Source organism: Haliaeetus albicilla, chromosome 23, assembly GCF_947461875.1.
Source record: "Haliaeetus albicilla chromosome 23, bHalAlb1.1, whole genome shotgun sequence".
NCBI lineage: Eukaryota > Metazoa > Chordata > Aves > Accipitriformes > Accipitridae > Haliaeetus > Haliaeetus albicilla.
In genome coordinates this window covers 17680408-17702418 of record NC_091505.1, presented here as the reverse complement: position 1 = coordinate 17702418, position 22011 = coordinate 17680408, and the positions used below count along the sequence as shown (strand labels likewise).

Here is a 22011-nt window from a genome sequence, read left to right as displayed (position 1 = left end):
CGAGTGGGGCAGCATCTGGCTGGGTCACAGATGGTGGGAGAGGCGATGGGATGGAAGCCCTAAACCTCGCTAGGTGAAGGGACGGAGCCGCCTCAGTCCCTAATGAGGTTTACTAAGAACAGCAACTGTGTGGGTCCTTTGACAGTCTTGGCAAGGGCCAAGGGTATTAACTCAGTGCAAGGATTGAAATAGAAATAAAGTTTTATTTTTAGCACCGGTCTCTTCAGGGCATATTGGAAACCTGATAGGCGAAGGGAAGTATCGTCATGCTCAGTGGAAGGGAGGCACCATGGTACCTGCGCAGTTAGCGTGATCGTGAGCTGGAAGGTGAAATTGGGAAAGTCAGCTTTATCTGGCACATTGCCTCCTGCAGCGGCTGGTTCCTGGTGTTTCCGTTGGTTTGTTTTATCCATGATACGCTTGGCCAGACACATAGTGCTAAACGGTGGTGAGGGTGCAGAAGGAAAACTGCTTCCCAAATTAGCTGACCATTTTATGTTCCAAATAGCTCTATTTTATTATGCATGAATGCAAATATTATTATTGGCCACATGTGTGGCTTGTACTTTTATGAATTTTAGCTGAAATATTTAAAGGTAGACTACTGTAAAATAAGCACACACATTATGCTGATCACAAATTATAGTTGTGAAAGCCTTTACTGACTACTGTGGGAGGGAAGCTCGGAATAGAAATGAGACTTAATTTGCCTCTAAGAGAATTTTCTTCTCTAGGAAGTTTGCTGAATGTATCCGTGAAGGCAACCCCCTGTAATATAGCATGTGACACAGGTTGTAGTGAAATGGTTGTTAACTGGTTTCCTGTTCTGGGGTATCCTAATTAATCACAGAAGTATTAGGCTTATTTTACAGAGATAGTTAGATTTTGTGGAAAATTCTTTTCAGTGAAGCTTTGCTCCGTAGCAGACTGCTACATTCATTATAGAAAACTAGGTAAAAAAACTATAGACACTCATGCCAAAAAACATTTAAATGTATTCAAAATTAAGATTCCTTTTGTCCTATTAAAGGAAAATAAAATCTGCATTTTTTTAAAAGGTTGCAGAATGCAGAAGTATGCAATTCCTTTTCTCTTACTGTAATAGAATGTGGATTTTTCAAATCACAGTTTCATATTGTAAATTTACCATAAAATTGACAAGGGCTGTAAAACCTGTCAGTTCACCTGAGACCTGGTGAAATTGAGTTCACACATCTTGGGGATGCATCTAATGTGATGGCTGTTCCCCTCTTAATAATCTTTTGTTCAAATCCCCAGGTCACTTTTAATTCTAACTTTCTGTTAGTTAAATGGATTGCTTCTGTGTAACAGGAATGTGCACTCTTAGTGCCTTTAAATCTGCTACTTTCAAATTTGTAAGCATGTTGTTTCTATGCAAATAATGAAGGATTGAAGCAGTGAACATAAATATTTGAACTGACGTACAAAAAAACCCTGACATACAAAATCCTTTGGCTAAGTATTTCTAGACTATTTTCACCTCTGTGTCCTTTGCAAGCTGTACTGTTTCTGTAACCCACTTTCCTGTTCTATAGAACCTCAAGTAATTTTTTGCAACCTTAATTAATTAAGATGAACTAATTGCTTTGCAGATGACACTTTTTTTAAATGAGTGCCTTCTAATCATGAACATTATTCAAGTGATTATTTTTTTTAAATGAATAAATAAATACATAATCCCCTACATCCATTATGACTGGTTTGTTGCAAGATTTCTAAGAGTAAAATAGTTCTGCAAGTAAAATAAGATTAATATTGTACCTGTTTAAATTGCAGCTTGCTTCTTACTGTAACTTTGTTACAGAAATTTTGATGTTTAAACTTTGAGAGTTGAGGCAAAATTCCAGTGTTGGTCATAACTAAACCCAGTGTAGGTGTAGGGTGAATTTATTCTGTTGGGCTCATTTCCCAGCTGGGCTGGGCTGAATTGGCGCAGTCTGCATGTATACCTCCTGTCTCTCCTCCCTTGCTGATGGAGACTGAAGAAAAGATGCAACTGGGTTTCTGTATTTGTCATAACTTCGAATGGTATTTGAAGAAGCTTATGTTCATTCAGCCTTTATGATCTACAAAGGTGTCTTTGGATATAAATGCCCTGGCTGTATATTTTTGCTCTCAGAATAACTTGCAGTCGGCTGGTTTTACTCAGGCTGTTTTCACATCTAATTGTGTTGAGAATATATAATTTTGTTGTTCTCCACTTGCTGAATTTTTGGGCCAGGTTCCCATCCATGTGACATGCAACGGTGTACAAAATCAGCTTTTTGACTCACTTTTGGTCTACATAATGAAATTACAGTGAGCCCTTTTTTAGTTGTTCTCTTTGCCAATTGGTAATCTTACCGTGTCGCAGTATATCTGGTCTCTGACTTGTTTGAAAAGAGCCTCAGAGATGTATGGGATGGAACTGAGGAAGACTTTTGTTTGGTGCTGCAATGAAAAATTAATTCAAGACATGGCAACAGCTGCGGGTGACAATTTAGAGTTGCTGAATAAGTATTGTAATCGGCATTTATCACTGACATCACATGGGATTAAATACTTTGAGATGATTGTTCTTGGGCGCAGCCTTAGGGAGGGTTATTACCATGACACAGCTAGTTGTCATGGCAATGCATGGAGAAGAGGGAGACTCTTCCTTCCTCCTTTGCATTCTGCACTACTCTATTAAAGGGAAGCCTGAGATCATTGGCAAAGCTGTCCTTGTCTTTTTTTAAACGTAGCACCAAATTCTACTACTCGTCCTTCACATTATGGTTGAAATCTCGGCACATTATGTGTTACTTCTGTGGATTGCCTTTTCTGTTTAAAACAGGCGTCGACTTCTGCTTTCTCGTGTTTGGTTGATTGCATGGTGTGTTCCCTTGCATCCCCCGAAGTTGGGCTTTTCTGTAAGAACCAAGTTGATCTCCCCGTATCTGTCAGCCAAGGTTAGAACAAGGTGTCACTGCTGTAAGGACACTCGGGTAATGCTGTATGACAGGTTGCCCTGCCTGCTTTCCCTGTAACGCTTCCCCTCACACCCTAAGAAGTGATCAGTTAAAGTGAAAGTTGATACCAAAATAAAGACAATCTGTGGAAAGTGATACAGTAAATTAGTCTCCCTGACTTCTTAATGGGTTTTGTAATTTAGCGAAATTAATTTTGCTAGCATTTCATTTCTTGTATGATTAACTGGGAGTCGTAGCCCTGCAGTTCAGTGTACTCACCTTGGTAAAACTCGAATAAGGTGAACGGGTCTCTGCACAAATGCTCAAATTACTGTTTTGGAGTCTAATTTATAATTAGAATTTATTTTTGAAGATCCAGTTTTAGAAGTATGTTGTAAGCATCCATTAATGGTTTACTCTATGCAGCTAATCTACTTTCTGTTTCATGTCATGAAGTAATGAAAGGTCCTCATAAACCTTTCCCTGCTTGGGTCTCATCAGAATATGATTCTACCAGTGCTAATCGACTCATATATGTTTGTTCAGCCCACAAATACACATGCAGTAGCAAAGAGTTTTTATTATTAAGTCAGACTCACATCTTTGCTAAATATTGCTTTTCTTCTTAGAAAAGTTATTTAGTAAGTTTGGGGGTTTTGAAACTCTGTAGTCCTTTGCTACACATTTTAAAACATAAGGGTTTGTAACTGTTGTTTTTACAATGAAAAGCTGTGCCAACTCTCATTTGACAAGTTTTTTCTTCTTACAAGTTGAGCAGTCCCAAGTTATTTAATAACAGGATCTACAATGTCAAGTAGAATTTTATGTATTTATTTTAGATATTTATTTCATGAGTTTTGGTTGTAGAGCTTTTCTTAATATGGAATGATTCTTTCTCACAGTTGCTGCAGCTCAAGCCATAGCAGAAGAAAGAAGAAGCCAAAGTGGTGTTAGCCCTATTGCAGTCCAGACCTCAATAAATATAAAGACAGCAACTAAACCAGGTATAATTATTGGTCATTGTTCTTAATGAAGTACTGGGTTCACAAGGGAGAGTTAGTAGGGAATGAATAAAACACTTTAAAAAGAAGTTTGATGTTCTGTCTTCAGGAGGCATCAGAGCATAAAGTATCTGGTAGATGTTTCATAGATTCATTGAAGGTCTGGTTTTGATGACAGACTTGCTCTTGACTCACTCAGAGTTCAGTTGGTGAAGTTGCCTATCTCTTCAGTGGGTCATAACAACAAAGATAAATAATTTTATTTTTTATTTTGTGCTCTGGTCAGGTTACTAGTTCACTTCTTGCTGAAATTCAATTTTTTATACCCACAAAGACTTCAGCAGTCTTGGTTCTGCTTAGCCTGCAAACTAGCTATCCTACAGTGCTTTGAATTTGTCATGACGGGTGAACTATCTGTTCTCAGATTGAGTTTTCCTAGATTCCTGTAATTCTTTATCATAGGAATTCTGATCAAGAATGAGGATCAGAGCTGAATTTGGAATAAGGGTATGTTCTCACACGTCTGACTTCTGTTCAGGCTTTCTTTTGACTGTGTGCATTGGGCCTTTTAATATTGTGTCTGCTTTCTGATGTACCTATTAAAAATAGTGGATTGGTGGTTGTGAGGGAATGGAAAGAGGAAAAAGGAGGGTATTCAGCTTCCTATGAATTTTTCAGATTACATCTTTAATCTCTGTATAGAGTGTGCAGTGCTTTGGTGGTATGCGTATCTCTCAGGAAGTTCCATTATCCTTTTGATAGTAAAGACTTCCGACCTTTTTATTTAAATTTGAATGTTAAAAATAACTGACAATTATGTGTCTTCAATTTTTCTTTTGACAGTGATAGATGGCTCCACTCTAAGAACAGAAGAAAGACAAAGACTGGCCAGGGAGCGTAGAGAAGAGCGGGAAAAGCAACATGGTATTTTCATGTTTCATTTAAAAAACAATTTCCTAAAATGTTTTTGTTGAAGGGGTAACTTACTCCCTTGATACATGTTCAGTCACTTTTTTCAGCTTGCTGGGGACAAGAGACAAGGTCTGCTCATGGTCTTTCATCAGTGACCATCTGTGAACCTGAATGGAGAAGTATTAGATTTGAGAGGAAAACATTCCAGAGATTTTTAGCTTCTTGAAGCTGTATGTCACTTCTGACCTTCCATTTCTTAGTCACCACCAAGCAATTTTAGCCAATTTCTTATTGAAAGCCTTAACAAAAACCCTCCTGAAAGTAAAACTTTTAGCTTAGAACTGCTTCCTGTAGCACTGAAGACTGAGGTTTGGGGAACGCTGATGCAGAGAAAACAGAAAAGATTTAGCTAGTTGAATGGCTTGATTGCCTTGAACACTGCTTCTCTTGTTTCCTAGCACACTGAAATGACTCCTGGATTGAAGTGTCAGCAGTATACACTTTATCTTGGCAAAGAATCTGAGACCCAGAGAAGAGCATAAAACTCTTGCCCAGCTTTATGCTGTTTGTGACGTGAATCAGTGCATGTATGTGCAGCAAGAGATGAAAGGGTCACAGTATGCCCTGCAGTCCTGGTTCTTGGTCTCCCAGCTTGTGAGGAGTGGTGTCTCTCTGGCCTGTATCTTTGTTTCTTAACATAAAAGCATAGACACACGGCAACAGGAATGATTGTGTTACCCTAACGTGGAGAGAGGATAGGACTAGGACACATGCAAATTCAGAAGTATTTTGGGGGCCTTATATGTAGATACTGCCTGTGCATTGTTGGTGTAGTTTTCTGGTCTCTCGGTTCATTTCATCTGTCTAGCTGCCGAAAATACTTCCACTATGTATTCAACCACTAGCTTTTTGTCACAGTATTTGAAGCTTCCTGTTAAACTGCACAGCTGTTCCTAGGTGGAGGCTGCGGAGAATAGTGACATAACTATTTTGAACTCGAATCCAGTAACTGTGGGGTTTTCCCATCTTGTCACTCAGTGCTTTAAATCTTTTCATTATATCTTGTTCTAAAAAAAAATGAAAATCGCAACATAGACAATTCTGCCTTTTGATACTCAACTTACTACTCTACCTACAAAGGCTTCACTGTTATGATGGCAAGAAAAGTATATGCTTAACATAGGGTATATGCATATCCTGACATTCCTGTCTAGACAGTAGTCTAATGGCAGGAAAGTTTCTAATTCCAGCCTAACCTGGGGACAGGATTAAAGACTCCTCTGTCGTCATGTGCAGTGTCATCCAGCTCTGCAAGCTAATCTTGCTGTATGTTTTAGCTTTAAGTGATGATAATTTTGCTTGGTAGTCTCTTGCCTGTAAGTTGCGTTGTAATATCAATGAATAGTTAAGTTTTATTTTAATTTTTTCTTGAAAATTTACAGCTGCCAAAGAGACACAAATCCTTGAAAAGGAGAGGAAAGCAAAACTCCAGTATGAAAAACAGTTAGAAGAAAGGCAGAGAAAGCTAAAAGAACAGAAGCAGAAAGAGGAACAACGGAGGGCAGCAGTAGAAGAAAAGAGAAAACAAAAAATAGAGGAGGAAAAGGTACTATGCATTGAAGTTCTATAGTTTTAAAGAAAATCCTACATTGTTTTCCTACCTTACCATGCTCTGAAGTAACGTGAAACAGAAAGTTACAGAAATGTTGAATGTATTACAACATTAAAAAAAAAAAAAAGTCCTCATCTGTACAGTGGGCTACTGTTGTAGTTTAACCTCAGCCAGCAACTAAGTACCATGTAGCCGCTTGCTCATTCCCCCCTCCCCCAGTGGGATGGGGGAGAGAATCAGAAAAGTAAAACTCGTGGGTTGAGATAAGAGCAGTTTAATAGGACAGAAAGTAAGAAACTAATAATGATAATAATAACAACAACAATAATAAAATTACAATAATAATAGTAAAAGAATTGGAGTATACAAAACAAGTGGTGCACAATGCAACTGCTCACCACTCACCAACTGATGCCCCGTTAGTTCCCGAGCAGCAATACACCACCACCCCCCAGCCAACTCCTCCCAGTTTATATACTGGGCATGACGTCACATGCTATGGAATATCCCTTTAGCCAGTTTGGCACAGCTGCCCTGGCTGTGTCCCCTCCCAGCTTCTTGTGCCCCTCCAGCCTTCTTGCTGGCTGGGCATGAGAAGCTGAAAAGTCCTTGACTTGGTCTAAACCCTACTTAGCAACAACTGAAAACATCAGTGTGTTATCAACATTCTTCTCATACGAAATCCAAAACTTAACACTATACCACCTTCTAGAAAGAAAATGAACTCTATCCCAACCAAAGCTAGGACAGCTATACAGACATGTCCTCATTCCTCTTCCCAGTGCTAGCTTTAGCTATACTCGAGGCACTCAGGACTTCAGGAGCTATGGCTGCTGTTTGGCCACTGGTTATTTTTCACATGAGCAAAAACCCCACCCCATATTCCTAGATTTCTAGATTCCTTTTGGCGCACTTCGTAGATTCTCCTTGTAAATCAGCGCGGCTGACAGGTCTTAGACTTTTCTTAATTCTGTGTCTTGCTTCCTGGGAGCCCCACTGTGGCCTAAGAGGCTCGCATTCTTTCTTTTCAATTACAGTTTGTAACTATATGTTGAGCAGTTAATAATGTTATCTGTATAGTTACCATTTGCTGCTTTGAACTGTGTATTGACTGTTCTTATTTGACTCTTTGCCTTTGCTTTGACTGCATATGCACCAGCAGAGCAGTATTTGAGTTGCGGAGCTCGTTGCAAATTGATAGAAGCTGAAAGTAGAAATAAATACATGAAGTTATGCTATCCCTTTTGAAGAGTAGGTCTGCTAGTGCATATTAAAGGTGATGCAAGTTCTGAAAGGGTTCATTTCCATGGTGTCAGCAGTAAAGACATGACACACACATGTGCTTTTATAAGCTAGTTGTAACAACTTTCTGTGGGTCATGGATGAAGAGCGTGTAAGCCTGGCCGGCTGTTCCCTTGGGAGTCCAGGCTTTGTTACATTGTTCTAGCAATACATCTTTTTTACCCTTTTTGACTGGCAGTATTCTACACTGGTGTTTGGTTATCTGTAATTGGCTTCTGGGTGTGTTCAGTTTGATATTCCATTTGAACTTCATGGAATAGTTTACATTGCTGGAGAACAAGCAGAAATGTTTTGGGTGGGCCTTGACTGCAGTCCACTGCAGTATCATCTCTTCAAGCAACTCCTTTAAGCAAAAAGCATCCCTTATGCTTCAAGAGGTGTTACCCCTAAGGCTATAGTACATTTATTCATGTAATTTTGAGGATGGTGGATATGTTTTAAGTGGCCACCGGGGTGAATAATCAAGGAAGACAAGGACTAGCCGATGAGTGATTGGTGTTAACCTCATCTTTTACTTGGTCCCTGGAGGAAGATGACCTTGTACATAGAGAGTTATACATGAAGAATCCGGCAGGTGGGAAAATAGCGTGCACTTGACCTATAAACCTTGCTTTCAACCAGAAAGTGAAAACAGATCTTGACTTTGGTACTCTGACATTAGAAAATAATCACTTTTAAAGATGCTAAGCTATCTTAGGGCAATATTTGCCATCAAGGTACCATCCACAGTTGTAAATTTAGTAGATGGAAGTGCATCAAAATATACAGTCTCCAACATTCTTGTTTGGTACTTCAGCCAAGTCTCATTTAGTTAATCATCTTCCTTAGATAAAGTAGAAACAGCAGTACAGTAGCAAATACTGTGGAAGAAGAAGTGATTCTCTGCCTGAGTCTTGAAGACAACTAGCCGTGGCTAGGATTGAGATACCTGTCTTCTCTCAGTTACTCAATTATTCTGTACAGCTGTGCAACTTGCTATGTTGATGTCTTGAGCTGAAAACTGATTTTCTGTTTTTTTTGTAAAGTGAAGCCTATGTCTTTAACTGTGACTTTGAAGTATTACCGCACTGCGGATACCTCCATGGAAATATCATCTACAGATTACATAATGTCTGGGTACTTTGGCACCTTAGGTAAACTCTAGTTCAGGTTTCTTTAACAGAGAGGAAGCTAAGCTTTATATTTCAAACAAAAACTTTTATTTTTATCTTTTGTCAGTGAACGGAATCCTTCCTCCCTTCCTTGCAAGTTTACTTTGTCTGTTATACACTGCGATTTTTTTAGTTTGTGTTGTGAAATGGTGTTGAAAGAAGGTGAAAGTCTTGTGTCCTCTAGAGGGAGAAATATTTGGATAATGAGTCCCCTTGGCATCTTGCTGCAATGTATCAGCAGTAAATACTGCTTCAAAAGATCACTTGGGATATGACTATTCCAGAAGAGAAATCTGTTGTTGACACATGTATGGAAACCTGGCTGAGAAGAAAGTCTAGCATGGTTACAGTTCATCTTTATGCACAAGAGCTAAAGTTCCCCCATTAGCAGTTGCCAGTCCTGGAGACAGAAGCAAAAGCTTCTTTCAGTCTTCTTTATCCTATCAGCAGTGGTTGCTGAGGTCTGGAGTTGACTGGTCTTTTTTGCAGTTTTGCCTCCATGTCATCATATATCATCATATATCTATTAATGCCAGTATGTGCTAAGACTTGGGTCAGTGTTTGTATAGTTCTCTGAAAATACACATAACCTTATACTTGGTATTTTATAATGGAGAATTTTTATCACCTTTTATAAATAACTTCAGGATAAAATAGTTAAAAGGGTAAGTAATTTTTTTTGCTCAGTTTGGGGTTCATCCCTATTTAGAAAGTAAGTAGTGCTCTCTACTGAATAGGAAATCTGTTTGGTGGCTATTTTAAGTAAAGAGTAGAATAGATTATCTGTGCTTTAGCTCAACCTAATCATGTTTGCAGTGTTTTGAAACCAGTAATTGCCCTTAACATTCTTTGCATGATAGTTTTTGTAACAAGGGCTTGTTATCAGGCAGTATAGGTAAGAGATTTTAAATCATCCTGGGAGAAAAAAATATATTTTGTCTTCTGGCATAGCTGTGCTTGCTTTATATAGTTATAAGCTTCATAGAGATGTTGTTTAATGATAGGAGCGATATGAAGCAGCTATGCATCGTACCTTGGAACGGAATCAGCGACTGGAAACACGACAGAAGAGGTGGTCATGGGGAGGATCTGTAACTCCAGATTCAGAGAGCAAAACAGGTAAGTAGCACCTTTTCTAGCATGGCTGAAATGACAGAGTATTATGTGTGAACACTGGCAGGTGCAGCAGTATTCATAGGGACCTGGGCATCCTTTCCTATCTTGGATCGTACAACAGGATCTGTGGGTAGCTCTTGGGGAAAGAATCATATCTGTTCTTGCCCTGAAATGCTGCTCAGACTTAGAGCTATTTTTGGCTTTGGGAAGAGCTAGAGAGAAGCCATATGGGAAATACAACACCTGGCAGCATTGCATTGCCAGCCCCCAACCATCAGGTAAGGGGAATTGTAATGTATAATGTTAAAATAATTCCGAGTCCTTCAGATGCAGTACATGTAATGGTGTGCTAAGACTGGTGATAAATAGAACAAAAAAAATGTACTGTAACACTACATCCAAAGTGTTTTAAACACACCCTTAGAGTTACAGAATGCTAACTTATTATTTAAATGACCAGTAATGGGTAAGGAGAAGCAGTGGGCGGTGTCCAAGCTTCTTGGAGAATAGGTTCTGTTCTAGATTAGGTGATGCATTTTAACACTTTAATTTGAGCTCAGATTTTTTCCTATTTCACACAATTAACTGTTTCAGCTTGTCAACATTCTGAAATTAGACCAGCAAATCAAGATTGCAGTGGAAGGGATCTTTTCATGCGCTACCTAACTGGAAGACCCTGCCAATAAGTTACTTAAGTTACTGTCCAGGAATAAAATAAAACAAAAAATGCTTTAATTCAGCCTATCTTCTGAATAGGTGGAATTGAACTGAGTGTGTTTTAGTAGTGTCATCTTCTGTCAGCATGAGTGTTGACTTAAAGTGTTTATTTGTAACATGTTTGAAAATGCTTTGATATAAATTATCATTGTGATATCCAGCTTCCCCATTTTTTTGTTACCTTGCATTGTTTGCCATTTGACCTTGTGACTTCGCTTACAAACCCTCTTCTTCTACAGAACAACAGACCACAGATGAAGGTGGAACTGGTGGTATTGATTTCTAAAATGTTCTTTTTCTGTCGTTTTACACTCACTACTAACCTTTTGAACTTGAGTTCTTGTTTCTCTGAAACTAAGGAAAACCATCTTCTTATAGATCTTTTCCTGGATCTTGGCCAGCTGTGCAACAAATGTGATCCCTAAGTAGAAAGCAGCCCCCTACATTTTTAACTATCCCTCCCAGCTAATTAAACTACAGCTTAAGTCATGGCATCCTGAGGGAATTTTCAGGGAAAGGATATGTGCATTTGGGTTTTTAAAGATGACTGGATACAGCATGGGGAAGGAGAAGAGAAATTCTTAGTGGCGTGGTTTTGAATATAAATTAGTTAAGTAGTCTAAGCTTTTTTTTTTTTTTAGGGCAATTTTGAACTGTTTCATTGTTTCCTAATTTGCAAAAAGTACATGGTAGGGCTTGGTTTGTTTTCTTTTTGCTTAGTTTTACCAGCAATTGAAGTAATAATTGGCAAAATCAAATTATATTTTGCTGAAACTTTGTGAAAGGGAATGGGTCCTTTGTGCAGTTTGATACTTTTTCCATTAAGGGTTTTGCAAAATCAGATCTGTCCAGTTATCTAAACATGATTCTATACATCTAAATGTGTTTTCATTGGATTTCTGGCACTTTCCAGTGCACAGACTGAGCCATTCATAGAAACACGTTGGATCACTGATATATTTGTCAAGGCTATGTGTTTAATAAGCAAATTTATTTCTTGTAGCTAGTTTAAGATGATAGCTCTCAGCTGAGACCCTGCTAAATCTGAATTCTGAAAATCTGTGCATGCTCACAGCATTACTAATTCAATACAGCTGTCTCGTAATGCTGTGACAATATGAGACTTGAAAATGCAATGAAAGTCTGAGTATGATTTAACTACTGTGGCTTATTCTGGCAACACAGCAGAAGCATGTGTATTTTATTTAACTTCTCTCTTCCCTTTCTCTGCACAGCATGAATCCCTAATTTTCTCCAAAATTAGCCAGTTTGACTGGATTGGTTTACCTGTTTAACACATGTTCCTTGGATACCTATATAAATCCAATTACTGTATTCCACATTACCAAATGCCATTTAACCTTGAAACTAGGAAATCGCATTTGCTTTACATATTTAGAAAAGCACTATTTTTTGTCCTCCTCCATTCTTTTCTGTCTTACCTAATTTTAAAGCTAAACTTTATAACAAACATAATATTCTTTGCTCTCTCCTAATTTATGTGAGGAAATGAGTCTTGTCTGTCCTTTTGATTGCGGAGAAAGATCTTCAGTGCTGCTGAAGCACATTAAAAATAAAGTGTCTTCCAACAAATTGCTCCTGATGTAATAATAGGCGCTTAAGCTGTACCTTATGCATCATAAAGTAACAAGAAGAAGAACAGATAAGTTCAGCTACAGTAGATCAATTTGGATAACTTGGCACCAATTTTGAAAAAATTGACTATGAAAATAAACAGATAATGCAGTGTTTTACTAAGACACCTGTGTATCCACACTGTTTTAAATCTGTGTTTGATTTTATGTTGAGGTTTCAAACATACAGCTGTCTTACCTGGGGTGGATATTGTGGAATCATGATTGGATTTACGCTTCTCATATTTATTCCTGTTTCAGGATCATTCTTAGCTTTTTATCTTTCTGGGAGCTCCTCACTTAGTTGTTATTAAAATCTACCCAAACCATGTAGGATGCCTAAGTCCAGCTGGCTTTCTAAAAAAAAAAAATCCTTATTTGGTCCCTTTCACCTTATGTTTGCACGAATGCTGGAAAGACAGCAATTACTTTTTTTTTTTTTTTTTACTCTGAAAAATTACACCATATGAGCTCTTACTACATTACATCATTGTGGCTGAGTGGTGCACCTTGTCTAACAGCATGTCTAGAGCTAGTTTCAATGCAATATTATTTTTGCACCATCAGTTTCTGTGGCAGATTTGGGATTAAAGGCTCCATTTCTTAAAATGAAAACCATTGGGGGAACAGATTTCAAATATTCTTTACATTATTTTAGGACTAAAGACTTTCTTGTCCATTGTATTGCTGTGCAAAAAAATACAGCATCAGACATGTTCTTCCATGAACTGGCTGTGTCAACAGTAATATTTAGGAACATTGACTGGTAAAGCAGCATTTGTGGGTAATAGAGGTAGTGTGATCTGGAAAGTAAGCCCTATGTAATTGAGCATTTCACCAACCATCAGCCATTCTGTATTATGCACAGAATGTGATTCACTGAGACTGCACCAAGTACCCTGCTGATGGCCTGAAATTTAAAAATTGATGAAAGCCCCAGAGTCAAATGTTACATTAATGACATTGCTGTCAGTGCTAAGATGAAACATGCAGGGTGTGGGTCTGCCAAGAGAAATGGCAAGGCTGGCTAATATAGCATCCTTGATGACAGAGTCCTTGTAAATGAGGGAGGTTTAGTGATGACTGCTAAGCAAAACGAGATGTTCAGGTGCATCTGTAGTTGAGACATGTGCTATTAGAATAGAAATTGGGCTGCCAGAGTCTCTCCTTTCTAAATAAAGAGCTTCCTTGTCCTAGTAGAAATTTGGAAGGAAGTGAGAGACGGATAATCATATTTTGTTTAGCCTAAGTTTATCCAACCTCAGATAGGCAGTGCTGCAGCACCCTCTCTCAGTGAATCTCAGTGAGAAGCTAGGTTTGAGAGCTGCTCTTTCTTATAACGATTTTCTTAAGATACTGTATTTCCCAGCTCCTTACCCAATTGCAAGCCTTGCTGCATGGCAGTCATATGCTTTCTTTGGCTTTGCTGCTACAGATTGCTTTCCCCCTTCCATTAAAAAATACAATTTGGTATCACATGGGATTTGTGCTGTATGCTTCTTCCATTTCAAATCCCTTGATGTAAGTATTCTAACTTTCCCCTCAAAATACAAAAGATATTTGAGGTATTTTTTCAAAAGATATTTTGTAAATACCTATGTAACCAGAATAACTTACTCAAGAATATCCTGTCTGTCTTCTAAAGCTTTTTTTCCTAGTGAATTGTCCAAAACTTTAAAGTTTGCAGAAGCTGTCCTGTGGGTGAGGTAGGGAAAAAGTTGAGGCTATCTGATCATATATTTGCAAATATATTGATCAAAAAAGCATTGACTTCTTAAGATCTTAGGCAATTAATGCAAACGAAAATTTTCTGGACAAAGAAGACTTAAATAGCTGTATGAATACCCTTTATCAATTAGATTTTTTCTGTCAAGGCATCAGTTGAGATACTAGCTCATGCCCTCACCACTGCTGTTCCCCTGAAAAATAGAGACTGATTTTTTTTTTTTTTTTTTTTTTTTGTTTGGTATGAACAGTCATATTTGGCCTGTACTTTTTTCTTTTGAGTCTTCTGGTAGAAGTTTCATCCCTTGTCTCTCCCAAACAGCACAGCCCATCTCCAGAACTTCTAAGCTTGCTGGAAAAGAATTACTTTGCTCAGTGTAATTTTTCTCAAGGCAAGATTTAATTTTTTGCCCTCTGGGTCTTAGTAGGTGATGGACCAAATCTCAGATTTCATGCAAGAGCTGAAGTCCTAATTTGAACCAAGACAAATTTGTATGAAGCATCTCCACGATGTTTGGAGGCCTTAGACTCACAAGCTTGAATTCAGGCAGGAGCCAGGCTTTCTTTTCAAGAGCAGACGCTAGAGGGTAGTCTTTACCTTCGAAAACACCCAAATACATTAATTGCGAGTTTCATGATTTTCATATATAAAAATTCTCAGGGCTGTTTTAGTTACCCCAGTACTCAGGCTTCATTCATAAAGTGCCTTTTGTTTTGTTTTGTTATGTTGGGAAAGTACCTGCTAAGCTCAGATCTTCATTTCTTAACTAGATTCAGTAGATCCCCCTTTCTCCCTCTTATCCCGTGGCAACTTTGCTCTTGTTCACTGTGACAGGAGCTTTCTGCTTCTGTAGCTTCAGCTCCAAAATCTGGTTTTTACTTGACATGGTTTTGAGAGAGGCCCCTAGCTCATGAAGCCTGGGTTGGGTACCTCTGTCAAAAGCATGATGCAGGGGCAGGGGTGTCCTTAGGAATCCTTATCTCCTGGCTCTTCCTATAAGGAGTTGCTATAGCATGCTGGCCAAAGGGAAAAGATGCTGCCTCTGTGGTGAGTAGTGCTGCTTTTTCCTTTGCTACTTATGCACTAATGAGTTCACATTAATCATCTTTGCTGTCCAATATGCCAGCAAAATTGATTACTTGTGTTTGATGTATGGAATTTCTTGTGTTTATTATGCTAGTCTGCACAACTTTGTGTGCATTACTGTTTTCTGCTTATTGAGTTTCCATAGCAACAGGTACATGCTTTTCCAAGGCTTTCACACTCTGGAGTAGTGTTCATCCTGAAAGTACATTATTTGAAATTAAAAAGCAGGTATTTATCTGTATTGTAGTAAACTTGAAATTTTGCCATGTGAGATGTGATTTTTATGTGTATATATATGTCTGTGTGTATACACATACAAAAAAATAATGCTTCTTGCAGCAGTTTTTTTCAGAAGAGTTACAAAATTGATAGGAAACTTGAACTTAAGGACTACCTTTTAGAGAAAAATTGGAAATTTCTATAATAGTTACAGCAGCCCTTGGGAAGTAATCAGAAAAAGGAATGCTTTCTTGCCTTTCCTCATGACTTGCTTTTATCCCTCCAAAAGTATTTGTTTTATTTTGTTTTGTTTTGTTTTTGTTAACTAGTGATTGAAAAACTGTTTTGACATACCTATGTGGAAGGAACAAAGAAAGAAATTATTGTTTTTCAGGTTTTGTTGTTACTTTTTCTGTCTTACCAGTCTGGTGACAACACACAATCTCAGTAGCTTTTGTCTTTACAAGTTAGGAGCACAGCGTTTAAAAATCACTTGTTTGCATACAGGTGCATAAAATCTTGGCATGGCTCTACTAAATTAAATGCCTGTTCTGTGCATGTTACAACTGGTGCTAATTGTATCACGTCTATTCAAAGGAAAAAAAATAATTTCTGTTTCTTATTAAGCAAAACTGGAAATAGCTTTCAGGATGTAATACTTCCAAAGTTCGCTCACAGCAACGTGTGAAAGGTTCTTCCTCAGGTATGAAGGTGAATTCTAAAGTAAGCACTTTTTTACACAGCCAGCAAGCGGTCCACCTCCACAGCAAACCTCAAACAGACAGAAGCTGTCATGAATAAACAGTTGTCATCATCTGCAGCGCTTTTAAATGCTTCTGATCGAAGTAAGTGTTTGTGTGTCTGCTGGTAGCAGGTGTACTGCTTAACTGTTATTTGGGGAGGAGACAGGAGGTGGAATGATACTCCCTTTCCTCCCTTGCTGTGTAACTCATTTCATATTTTGATCTCAAATGCATTTCATGCAGTTTGTTAATCCAGCTTCACTGTTCAGGGCTTTGACCCAGTTGATGTGATCTCTGTTAGAGGAGAAGAGTAACGGTAAAGATTGCTGGTTTTTTATTTTTTATTTCTGTTAATTGCTTTACTAAAGTCAAATCTTGGTGAATGATTGATTCGCAAATCATTTCACATCATAGTTACGGGTTTGCATGCCTTAAATCACACCCTAAAATTTCAGCAAAATAGAAATAGTACAAAAATAAAGTTTTCTTTGTTCTGTTAGACAGCTTCAGACACTTGATTGCCTTTGGGAAGGAGAAAATCAACTTAGTTTTGACATCTTTCTGTTGTGCCAGTCCTGTACTCTATAGACACACACTTTCTTTTTAATATTAGAATTCTGCTTTAACCAAATAGAGAAGGATGCATGAAAAACCCTGATACCTGTGGGAGTTTGTTTTGTTTTGACCTGGAGTTCTAGCATCATTGTAGCCATAGCGTGCAGCTCTGACACCGTTTCCTAGCCCAATAAATTAGTGTAATCTTGATACTGATGCTCAAATTACACATTTCTTAAACTGTTAGTGCACACCACTGCTTGCAAGCACTCTGGGTTACTTACTGTGCTGATGATTACCAAGGAATAGAAACAGCCTGGAAGACAACTATTTCTTTATTTTTATTTTTTAAGGGTTTCTGAGAGTGTTTGCACTCAGAGATCGTCTACCAATTTCTGTGGCTTCCAGTCTCATTTTGAATTGCATCTTTGAGGTGGATGAAGCTCCTGACTGTAGCATGTCATGTTTCAAATGTGCACCATGCAACTAGTCTTAACAGGGATGTAGAGAATGAGATAGATCTCTGGTTTTCCCACTTTCTGGTAAACCTGTACATGTGAATCTCCTCTCTGCCTCCTCCTCTTTGCCCCATCCTGATACATTCTGTAAATCATGGCAATCTGCTTTCTCCAAATAATTAAAAAAAAAAACTATGAAACACAAGAAATTGTCCTAATCTACTTGTTAAGAAAAATAAAAACTATTTGCATGAACACATATCAGCTTGTTTTAGCCTGCAATTTCCTTGTGGAGAATCTTTCCAGTGTTTCATAGGAGCCTGCCTGTATCCCAAATGTCTTTTTTTCCAAGATGATGAAAAGAATTAATAAGCTAAGAGCTGTTTAATACAAAACCAAATTCAACTAGGTCTATGCTATAGTGTTCTGTCAATCTGCAACCTTTGATCAAATGAGCTGTGCTAGAAGAATCCCTAACATGGACATGATTTTGCTCGTTCATGTTGGAAGGTGATGCAGCAGTACTTATACACTGTATGCCTGGTAGGGAAATCAGTGAATATATCTATACTAGCATAGCTGCAGGGGCTCTGAGTCACTGGAGACTGCTTGTGATTTAAAATGATATTTATATATAATGTGTCTGCAGGGTTCAGCTCTGAGTGTGAGTCAGAAAAAAGGGCTGTAGAGTACAAATTAAGCCACTAACAAAGGAAGTCACTAATTATCAAGTCATGGGGATTGCTTTCAAACTTGCTGTCATACCTTGAAATCCTTTGTGAATCCTTGTTTGCTTTGGAGGAAAAATTCTCAAGTGGCCTGAAATACAAGAAATTTGGACAGGACTCCAACTGATCCATGTGATCAGGATGTAGAGGTCGACTGACTGGATAGTTTAGATCAGCATAGCAAGTTAGAGCAATTCTGTGCTCTTGATCTGGCACTCAAGAAGAAATGGCTGTTTGGTAAAAGATGGCTAAATTCAGATGACAGACAATACAGTCACAGAATTAACCAGACTGCTTCTGCCATGCATATGTGCCTGGGAAGGTGGAGGAGCAGAATGTGGAAATGAGAGGAAGATGCTTGTCCCTGGATCAGTGGAGTATTTCATCAGCTGTGCTCCATGTTAATTCTGAGCTCGCTCTTACTCATACAGAATGGGAGCAATGGCCTTTTTAAATTACTTATTTAAAAAGTTGTACAAGGATGGCCTCAATAGGTCAAACAAGAAGTTTGTCGAGACTGGCACCGTGCTGCTATGATCAGTAACATACAGGAATATAAGAAATAATGCTTTGTATAGGGTAATTCTTCCCTGATCCAGTTTTCCTCCTTCTGAAGGATTCATACTATAAAGTGACTTAATTACTCTTCTCTATCTTAGGGAAGTGGGGCAGGTGTTGGCGGGGACTTCTAGGCTTTTCAACATAATTAATCCATGCACTTTCACTTCCAGGTACCACAAAGAGAAGTGCCTCATTAAACAGACTGAATAACAAAGTTCCTCTACATTCTCAGCAGTCAGCACTCAAAGGTTCGCAGGTGGAACAGAAAGGTGCTAGAAACCAGTTTGTTTTGAGAATTGGGAGGCAGTAAATGGGATATTTGAAGTTGACTTTTAAACCATGTCCCAGTTTCATTATAAATGTTTTTACTCAGGCTTCCACTGCTGTGCATGTAGTCTATGCCCTCTGGCATAAATATCGTTATGCACATTGCAGTGCCAAATATTGGGTAACTGTGTCTGTAAACCAGCCTTATTCCTCTGAAAAGTGGAAGGGTGGGGGGAGAGTAGACGAATGGTAGCCATACCATTTAGTTCATGAGAAAATAGTGCTTCATAATGATGGAACTGTGGTTTTAGCTGATTGGCAAAAGCAAAGCATGGGAATGACAGTTTAGAAAATCATATATATAAATATCTTGTTAAAAATAATCTTCCTTACGCTTGGTCTCTAGGAGGAACAGAAAAGAAGAGGAGCACATCTTTGAATAGAATGAGTAGTAAACCCCAATCCTCTCCAGAACTAGAAAAAGTGAAAAAGGAAGAAAAACCAGGTGGTTGTTTCATAAAGCTGAATATTTCTTTTTAAAGCCATTCATAGTAAAGTTTGGACAGGCTTACTTTCACTAGTTTCCTTGGCTCTTAAAGTTTTAGGACTTTTTAATGGCTTTTTAGTTCTCTAGTGGTGAAGATAAAACTGTAAATGGTAAAGGTTAAATTTCTCCCTTTGGACAAAAAAGAAATCCTGTAAGAAGGACTTTGACTTTGTTAAATGGCACTCTAAGTAGATAGCATAATGTCTCTGCTTGAGAGAGAGATGTATTTGAAAGCTGGTAGGTTTAAATGTAAGACATAGTAAAAATGTCACTGATATGTTCACTTCTTAGTTAAATCTTACCTTTGCTTTTTAAGCTCTCTTTCATTATTCAGTTTAAAAGCAACTTCTCTGTTCCTGCTGCTGGCCTTAACTTTGTGCATGCAAATTAAGGAAGAAACCCGTTCTCACTTCAGTCTCTTTTGGTCTGTGTAATTCCCCACTAGGTTACGAATAACCTGTTTTCTAGGAACTCTTATTAAAGCTGAAGACTAGCAACTTTTCTAACATGTTTTTCCCTTTGAGTTAACAAATCTGAAACTTTTCTTTTTAGCAGCTATTGCAACAGTGGAAATTATATTCTGCTTCAGAATATTTCCTGTATGGGAGGATGATGGGTGCTGTCCATGTGAATTTGTGTGTGCAAATGATGCCTGATGATAACTGTTCGCTTTGACTTGCAAGTCTTCTGTTTTTTATGTCAGAACAGCCTTTCCTGCAACCTAGAGAATATAGCTCTGAGGAGCTGGATCAAAAACTTCTTGTACTTTGACTGACTTCAGCATTCAGCTCTGCTGTACGCCTGCCAGTCTTTGCACGTTAAAATGATTAGTATTAAGCAAGCCGAGGACAAGAAGTGCAACATAAAGAGATTGCGGTGTTTAACCCTTCTGTGCTTTTAGTTTGGATTTCCCTCTCCATGACTTCAGTATTTTTCTTCCTAAACTGTTATGATTTGCAACAATGCTCACAGTCTTCCTTTGCTTTGTACTGCTTGTCTTTTTCATTATATGATTTCATGTTGGATCCTTTTTGATTTGTTCTCATCGTTTAGCTCGTCGTTCCCAGCTCAGTCCTCTGGACAGTAGCGTAATCAGTCGCCTCCTCGCCCCCACACAGGCCTCCTTAGCTAGGAGTAAAAGTGCTGCTACATTATCGGCTGATGGACAAGATCCCTCAGGTAACAGGAGGGCAGCAAAGCCTGAAAGTTTTATGCAGTTGCTCTTCAAGCAAGAACCTACATGACAGTCACTAACTGTGCTACACTTCAGTATGAATCAGACAGTTAATATATGGTTATGTATAATACTACTTATCCAGTATTTTCTTTGGTCAGGAATAACCAATTCATATGCTATGTTGCATGTTTACAAAAGCATAGAATAATACTGGCTTTTAAACTCTAGTGCCAGTTTACTTGCTCTGCAGAGAACCAGATGCTGATGTTCATTTGTTTTGTTTGTGTTGTTTTGTTTTGTTTTTTTTAACTGACAGAGATCTGCATTTGGGTGTATCCTGAAGTGAATCTGAGACATACTGGTCAGAGAACAGTGCTAGGAAATGAAAGGGAAAAAAACCCAAACAAACATACAATTTCAAAGGAGGCTGAAAGGAATAAGTGCAAAGCCTACATTTCTTTAGGGGGAGAAACTCTTGTAAGGAACATGACAGAGGAGTTATCTTAACATAAAGGGAGCCCTGAGCTGGCTTCACACAGATTGATTGTAGAAGTAGAGGCATACTAGAAGGAGAAGATACTGTAGAGAAACCCTGGCTGGCTCAAGCAATTTTATATTGGTCCAGACTGAGCTGATAAGCCCACGCTGTGGCTTAACTTAGTACTAGTGCAGGAATCTGCATCATGGGGAAGCCCTAGCTGCAGCCCACATGTCTTATGATTGTTACTGGTTATAATAATGCCCCAGTAAATGCATATCTGGAACCAATGTGGAGTCCTTTCTCCTCTCCTACCTTACAACTTGCGTTCCTAGTTTTGTTTGTTTCCTCTTAAGTATGTTACTCCATCTTTATTTTTTATCTTATGCCGCTTGGTCCTTGTTGGTAGTGGTGACATTTCTACACTGCTCCCCATGTGTAATAATCAGTTTTTACTTTTTTGGTTTGTAGTCAATGGTCATATTTTTTCACACCTATCTATATGCCACTTTTATTTTACCATGAATATTTCAGGTCATGTCATGTGGGGAAATACCATCCTTTTTCACTGTTACTGACAGCATGTGACTTATTCACTATTGCTGAATTAAAGATAACTTTTACATTTTTATCAGTTTACTTAGAGGTACTTTCTTCATTTCAGTAGAAACGTACCTGTGCTTTAGCACAAACTATGCGCAAACAGAATGCAGTTCTCCTTGCACAAATGCTGTAGATATAAAAATAAAATGTATTTTCCATAAAGTTACAAAACTAAGTGCTGGCATCTGTCACAATTTATTCGAACTATAGAAGAATCCACTATCTAGTTTCAGAGGTAGATTTTTACATCTATGTATGCTTATCCATCTATGATTATGTTAGCGAAAAAAAGTAATTAGAAGATACAATTTCTTTCTTATGTGTGAAGAGATTGACACTTCAGGTAGGAAAAGTATTTTAGATTAACAGTTGACCTCTTTCTTTTGATAGGTTTCTTTTACTTTCTATTTTTTATTTATTTATTTTTACTTACTATTTCAGTTTGTTAATGTGGAGAAAGTGCACAC

At 38.2% G+C, this 22011-nt stretch overlaps 1 protein-coding gene across 14 annotated transcripts in view; it reads left to right on the top strand.

Annotated features, from left to right (window-relative positions):
• The window catches only part of MAP7D3 (MAP7 domain containing 3), a 47738-nt gene that overhangs the window by 10415 nt on the left and 15312 nt on the right, over positions 1-22011 (top strand). For 3 of the 14 annotated variants that reach the window (XM_069811435.1, XM_069811437.1, XM_069811434.1), the window contains exons 2-10: positions 3854-3955; positions 4796-4876; positions 6307-6470; positions 9934-10048; positions 11002-11034; positions 16171-16272; positions 18643-18741; positions 19146-19244; positions 20340-20465. In XM_069811435.1, coding sequence (XP_069667536.1) covers positions 3854-3955; positions 4796-4876; positions 6307-6470; positions 9934-10048; positions 11002-11034; positions 16171-16272; positions 18643-18741; positions 19146-19244; positions 20340-20465 — 921 coding nt within the window. The remainder of the gene's footprint in view (positions 1-3853; positions 3956-4795; positions 4877-6306; positions 6471-9933; positions 10049-11001; positions 11035-16170; positions 16273-18642; positions 18742-19145; positions 19245-20339; positions 20466-22011) is intronic. The other 11 variants (XM_069811444.1, XM_069811443.1, XM_069811448.1 and 8 more) reach the window with 9 other exon arrangements.